The sequence below is a fragment of the Rhipicephalus microplus genome, chromosome 2, assembly GCF_043290135.1.
Source record: "Rhipicephalus microplus isolate Deutch F79 chromosome 2, USDA_Rmic, whole genome shotgun sequence".
NCBI lineage: Eukaryota > Metazoa > Arthropoda > Arachnida > Ixodida > Ixodidae > Rhipicephalus > Rhipicephalus microplus.
Genome location: NC_134701.1, coordinates 72186366 through 72193146, shown reverse-complemented (window position 1 = coordinate 72193146; position 6781 = coordinate 72186366). Strand labels below are relative to the sequence as shown.

The following is a 6781-nucleotide window of genomic DNA, read 5'->3' as shown; positions in this document are numbered from 1 at the left end:
CTTCATCGCCTGAGGATAGCTTCCTATGCATACAAGTTCAGGGTAGGTCGTTGCGATATCCTCCGCGCACTTGACAACTCGTAGATTATCTTGTCTACCCTGATTTGTCTCGTTCCTTGCTACTCCTTCTACTAGAACCACATCGTCCCAGTACACGTTGATCTTTAGTTTCTTTATATCTGGTCTTGATAGCAAAAAGTCGTACGTTACCCCCTCTATCACCAACACTTCGCTCTCTATTTGCTGACCCTGGAACTTGATGTTTACCAAGGCCCACTGATCATGCAACGTTACTTTTCCATCATAGCCTTGTACTCGTAGAATTCTTCCACTATGCAAGCGATTTGCATCCACCAGCTTGGCATTTATAATGGACACAGAAGCACCGCTGTCTACCAGAGCCATCATATGTATTAGCCTTGTAGTACAAGGCTATGATGGAAAAGTAACGTTGCATGATCAGTGGGCCTTGGTAAACATCGAGTTCCAGGGTCCATCTTAATCTGCTTTATTTTTCACTTCATCCCCCTCTTCTTTCCTGCCCCGGCCCTCGCGCTTCTTCATCTTCTGTCCAAAGGCTCATACCGCTTCACCCTTCCCGCTTTCTTTTAATTACCCCTCCTGGGGTAATACTTGAAGACATTCCCAATTGAAGCACATTCAACAGATCCACGTTCACCAGTGTACCAGACAGTCTTCAAAATTCCGTTCTGGGTGGCTGTCTTGGTCACAGAGTAAGGCCCATAAAATTTGGCACTGGAATCTCTTATTCCTTTTCTCACTAGTACGAGGTCGGTGACTTGAATGTCTGGCATGTCTGCTCGATGCCTCTTGTCGAAATTCTTTTTCATTCGTTTTCGGTACCTCTCCTCCTGTGATTTTTGTTGCCTCTCCTCGACAATCTTGAGGTTTTCCAAGAGTCCCAACTCACGGTCTGCCTGCAGAATAGGGGTCTCTCCTGTAGAAGCGTACTGTGGACTGCACCCCAAGGTGCATAATCTGAAGGTTCCGTCTTCTTTCGGTGCGATCGTTATGGGAGAAGCGAAGGGTGATACCGAAGGTCGTATGATATCAGCATCTAGCATCTCCTGCAACTCTTTCTTGAGCCACATCTTTCGCTCCCTTGACATATTGTAAGGTGCTTTCCGGATGACGGTCTTGTCAGCGAGTTCGAAAGGAACCTTGTGGGACTTCATCGCCTGAGGATAGCTTCCTATGCATACAAGTTCAGGGTAGGTCGTTGCGATATCCTCCGCGCACTTGACAACTCGTAGATTATCTTGTCTACCCTGATTTGTCTCGTTCCTTGCTACTCCTTCTACTAGAACCACATCGTCCCAGTACACGTTGATCTTTAGTTTCTTTATATCTGGTCTTGATAGCAAAAAGTCGTACGTTACCCCCTCTATCACCAACACTTCGCTCTCTATTTGCTGACCCTGGAACTTGATGTTTACCAAGGCCCACTGATCATGCAACGTTACTTTTCCATCATAGCCTTGTACTCGTAGAATTCTTCCACTATGCAAGCGATTTGCATCCACCAGCTTGGCATTTATAATGGACACAGAAGCACCGCTGTCTACCAGAGCCATCATATGTATTAGCCTTGTAGTACAAGGCTATGATGGAAAAGTAACGTTGCATGATCAGTGGGCCTTGGTAAACATCGAGTTCCAGGGTCAGCAAATAGAGAGCGAAGTGTTGGTGATAGAGGGGGTAACGTACGACTTTTTGCTATCAAGACCAGATATAAAGAAACTAAAGATCAACGTGTACTGGGACGATGTGGTTCTAGTAGAAGGAGTAGCAAGAAACGAGACAAATCAGGGTAGACAAGATAATCTACGAGTTGTCAAGTGCGCGGAGGATATCGCAACGACCTACCCTGAACTACCCCGGCAGGGATGCCAGGAGAAGCTCCTCATCGACTACTACCCTTTCCACGGAGCAGCGAGCCCTCGCAGCCAGTGGCTCAAGTACAGCGAGCCCACATCGGGGCGGCAGACCTGGGTGCAGCATATGCTGTCCCAGTGGGCTGAGGGTGGGCCATCGTCTTCGTCCACACCGGGCAGCAACACACCATCATCACGTGACTGGCGCACGCTCATGTCCAGCTGCCTGCTTGTGCGGCTCGAGGAGTTTTCCATGCAGCAGGTATGCATGGCAGGGCGTAGCCAGCGTCGGCCGTTCCTGGCTTCGGAGGGTGCCACCGTGCTACTTCCAGGGGAAGCCCTGCATCTCGAACTGACCCACTACTACGCGCGACCTTTGCCGGAGCCCGGACTCCTGACGTGGCCATTGGCCGTGACGGGTGTCGTGGCCGGCGAAGGTCGCGCGTAGTAGTGGGTCAGTCCGAGATGCAGGGCTTCCCCTGGAAGTAGCACGGTGGCACCCTCCGAAGCCAGGAACGGCCGACGCTGGCTACGCCCTGCCATGCATACCTGCTGCATGGAAAACTCCTCGAGCCGCACAAGCAGGCAGCTGGACATGAGCGTGCGCCAGTCACGTGATGATGGTGTGTTGCTGCCCGGTGTGGACGAAGACGATGGCCCACCCTCAGCCCACTGGGACAGCATATGCTGCACCCAGGTCTGCCGCCCCGATGTGGGCTCGCTGTACTTGAGCCACTGGCTGCGAGGGCTCGCTGCTCCGTGGAAAGGGTAGTAGTCGATGAGGAGCTTCTCCAGCAGGACCTGGAGAGCAGCACCACCTTGAAGGGGACCCCAGCTAGACCGAGTCTGGCCTCGCATGGGACCCTTGGGCTCCATGTCGTCGCAAAGATGGAGATCGATGCGAGTGCAGAACATATGATATGACGTCTCGAGCACGTCGTGCTGCCTGAAGAATTCCACCAGGGGGCTCCTGGGTGTTCCTCCTGAGCCACCCCTTTGAGACGAAGCAGGGGGAGCGCCAGAAGTCGAGAAGTGGTCGGGAGTTGGTAGGGTCGAGCTGGTCACTCGGTGACGGCGCCCTTGGGCGGCCGCCTTCTTCACCAGGGCGGCCAAAGAGTGGCCCAGGTGCAAGGCTGCCACCAACTGAGCGTCAGTCAAGGCCCAGAGAAGCTCATCCAAGATTAGGACCAGGCGGCTGGAAACCAGGCTGCAGTCAGCGAGGCGCTTCTTGAGCACAATGCGGCAGCGTGCCCCGTTGGTGATGAGGCGCAGTGGTGCCCCTGCATATGCTCCTCGGGCATGTGCCTCCAGTCGCATCATCTGCCACTGGAGTTGTCGGAAAAGCAGCAGCTGGTCGGGACCCTTGATTCGACAGAGACGTAAGTCCCCAGGGTCCCAGCGAGGCGTTCGGCTGTCCAGCACCACCCGGGACAGCTGAAATGAAGCAACAAACGAAGCAGACTGGAAGTTCACCACTACAGAGTTGACAACCACTTTCATGCCGTCGACGACACGATCTGAAAAGCCATAGCGGCCTCCCGAGCTATAGCTGGGCTTGCTGCTCGAAGGTGGCCTGAGTTGCTCACAGGTTTCCACTTCAACCAGCACTTCGTCCAAACACAAGTGGATAGGAACATATTTTAACTTTGTCCAATGTATCTTGAGAGTGAGATAGTTGCAGACAGCCCGTGTGAGGCAGAGCCACGTGGGCAGTTCAAGCAGCTCGGTGAGAACCTGCTCATCGAGCTCCAGGTGGCGCAGCTCGCAGTGGCCTCGAAGAGTGCTCAGCTGGATTTTGTCCAGCGACAGGTTCTTGGTGAACTTGGAAAGGTGCTTGAGAATCTGATTCTTGATTATGGACACCATCGTATTGGCAGTAAGGTGACGCACACACGCCCCGTGACAATTTGTTTTTTTTTCCTAATTTGCTTCTCACGAGCCTAGTCCTCGGTATATACAGCAGCAGCGGGTTCCAGCGGTGCCTTTCATAGCCGCCGCTGACGGCTGCTGAGAGCGACAGGCGGCGAGTGGTCACCGGTCGTCAACACCACCGCAATCCCGACATTGGTTTCGTCCACGACGTCGATGCAGTACGACGGCATCGTCGGGTCCGGTTGACGCCCGTGGTGGGATGGGCGCTCTCAGCTGATGGTTCTAAGGTCACTGCGCCGCAGCGACGACACGAACGCGATGGGACACCTCGCGCAACCACGAAGTGCCCGGAGTTTTGCGATGTGAGACACTCCGCAGAGCCATGTCGGCGCCAGGCTCGCCGAGTGCGCCTCACTACCTACCTACCGCTGCTTCGTCTTGAACTTGGTACTTCGAAAAGATGATCTCCTCGGAGGTCTCGTCTATGAAGAACGTCACCCACATGATGGCTTCGATGGCCGGCTGCGCCAAAATAATGTAGTGTTCCTACTTAAAATAACGGAACAGCATTAAAGCTTCAGTATGGAACTGGCGTCCATCTTAATCTGCTTTATTTTTCACTTCATCCCCCTCTTCTTTCCGTTCTTTTTCGGGAAGGGTGAAGCGGTATGAGCCTTTGGACAGAAGATGAAGAAGCGCGAGGGCCGGGGCAGGAAAGAAGAGGGGGATGAAGTGAAAAATAAAGCAGATTAAGATGGACGCCAGTTCCATACTGAAGCTTTAATGCTGTTCCGTTATTTTAAGTAGGAACACTACATAAGTGTTAAGCCGATACAACGTTTCTCAGAAGAATGACGAAAAAGATAGCATAGCTAATGCTCGTCAACTAGCCCGAGTTTATTCTTATTATTGCCGTAGTGGCTAGCCAGAAAGTGTGCTTGGAGCAAGTAACCGATGAATATTTATGAAAGGCTCTGAAAGACCGCTCTTTTAGCTTTCGCTGTGACTGTGCTGCGCTTCCACGTAAACCTTGCGTTTTTTTTTTTCATGTGCCTCAATGAAGCAATGAATAAATTTGTGTTTCTCCTTTTCTCTTATTTGTTGTAGAAACAACTGCATAAAGGTCTGAATTTTCCCGCAGATACCACGCACTGCGCGGAATCGATTTAGTGCGAAGTAGTTAGAGAGCCGCATTCTTTTGTCTTTGATCGTAGTCTAACAAGCTGGATGCACTTGTCTGTGTAATTTATGGTGTTCACTTTTCCGAGCTACGTCTCCACACTATTAAGTCTAGTTTCATCTCCTGCAACTCTGCGGTGCTTCTGTGTCCATTATAAATGCCAAGCTGGTGGATGCAAATCGCTTGCATAGTGGAAGAATTCTACGAGTACAAGGCTATGATGGAAAAGTAACGTTGCATGATCAGTGGGCCTTAGTAAACATCGAGTTCCAGGGTCAGCAAATAGAGAGCGAAGTGTTGGTGATAGAGGGGGTAACGTACGACTTTTTGCTATCAAGACCAGATATAAAGAAACTAAAGATCAACGTGTACTGGGACGATGTGGTTCTAGTAGAAGGAGTAGCAAGGAACGAGACAAATCAGGGTAGACAAGATAATCTACGAGTTGTCAAGTGCGCGGAGGATATCGCAACGACCTACCCTGAACTTGTATGCATAGGAAGCTATCCTCAGGCGATGAAGTCCCACAAGGTTCCTTTCGAACTCGCTGACAAGACCGTCATCCGGAAAGCACCTTACAATATGTCAAGGGAGCGAAAGATGTGGCTCAAGAAAGAGTTGCAGGAGATGCTAGATGCTGATATCATACGACCTTCGGTATCACCCTTCGCTTCTCCCATAACGATCGCACCGAAAGAAGACGGAACCTTCAGATTATGCACCGACTACAGGGTTCTCAATCGTCAGACAGAACTCATACCATTTCCTATGCTGAAGATCGACACAATTATAGATGAGACCGGGGGTTGCCGACATTTTTCCCGCATCGATTTAAATATGTTTTGTATTAAAACATGTTTTGTATTAAAAACTTTTTCCTCCACTGGCCCCAAGAGTCGTCACTGTCTTCCAGAATGCATGTTTCATACCACTTTCGCGCAACACCTCTCAAGTAAACGCGCATGTTGGTGATTTTAGCCTCATCAGAGAGCCACTTGTTTTTTCCAGCGGCATATTCGTAGAAATCAAGCCAACTTTCTGGATTTGAAGACACACCGTCGAAAGCATCAGGTTCTACGAAATTAGGTGTCGGTCTCTCAGCATTCAGAGAGCTTATAAGAGATGTCATTATTTGGTTTTGTTGAAGCATCTGTTCCTGTTGCAGCTGAAAAGCTTTCAAAACGAGGCTCACCTCTTCCGTCGGAGATCGTGATCCTGAGTGTTTTCGACGCGCTGGTTCAAGAACTAGGTCGTTGAAGGTCGCCACACGCAAGTTCACTTTCACAGCACCTTTCCGTCGTAGTTCAGTAGTGTCTACGGCTGCCTTTTCCACAACCAGGTTTACGAGTTCTTCCGAGCTGAGCTCACGAGGTAGGTCTACCGCTGCTTCGTCTTGAACTTGGTACTTCGAAAAGATGATCTCCTCGGAGGTCTCGTCTATGAAGAACGTCACCCACATGATGGCTTCGATGGCCGGCTGCGCCAAAATAATGTAGTGTTCCTACTTAAAATAACGGAACAGCATTAAAGCTTCAGTATGGAACTGGCGTCCATCTTAATCTGCTTTATTTTTCACTTCATCCCCCTCTTCTTTCCGTTCTTTTTCGGGAAGGGTGAAGCGGTATGAGCCTTTGGACAGAAGATGAAGAAGCGCGAGGGCCGGGGCAGGAAAGAAGAGGGGGATGAAGTGAAAAATAAAGCAGATTAAGATGGACGCCAGTTCCATACTGAAGCTTTAATGCTGTTCCGTTATTTTAAGTAGGAACACTACATAAGTGTTAAGCCGATACAACGTTTCTCAGAAGAATGACGAAAAAGATAGCATAGCTAATGC

General features: G+C 50.3%; 1 protein-coding gene across 1 annotated transcript; it reads right to left on the bottom strand.

Annotated features, from left to right (window-relative positions):
- Positions 1 to 2258: 2258 nt before the first annotated feature.
- On the bottom strand, positions 2259 to 4199 carry LOC142789761 (bridge-like lipid transfer protein family member 3A). The gene has a single exon (XM_075885008.1). The coding sequence runs from the start codon at positions 3759 to 3761 to the stop codon at positions 2259 to 2261; it is 1503 nt and encodes a 500-aa protein (XP_075741123.1). The 5' UTR covers positions 3762 to 4199.
- Positions 4200 to 6781: the final 2582 nt, after the last annotated feature.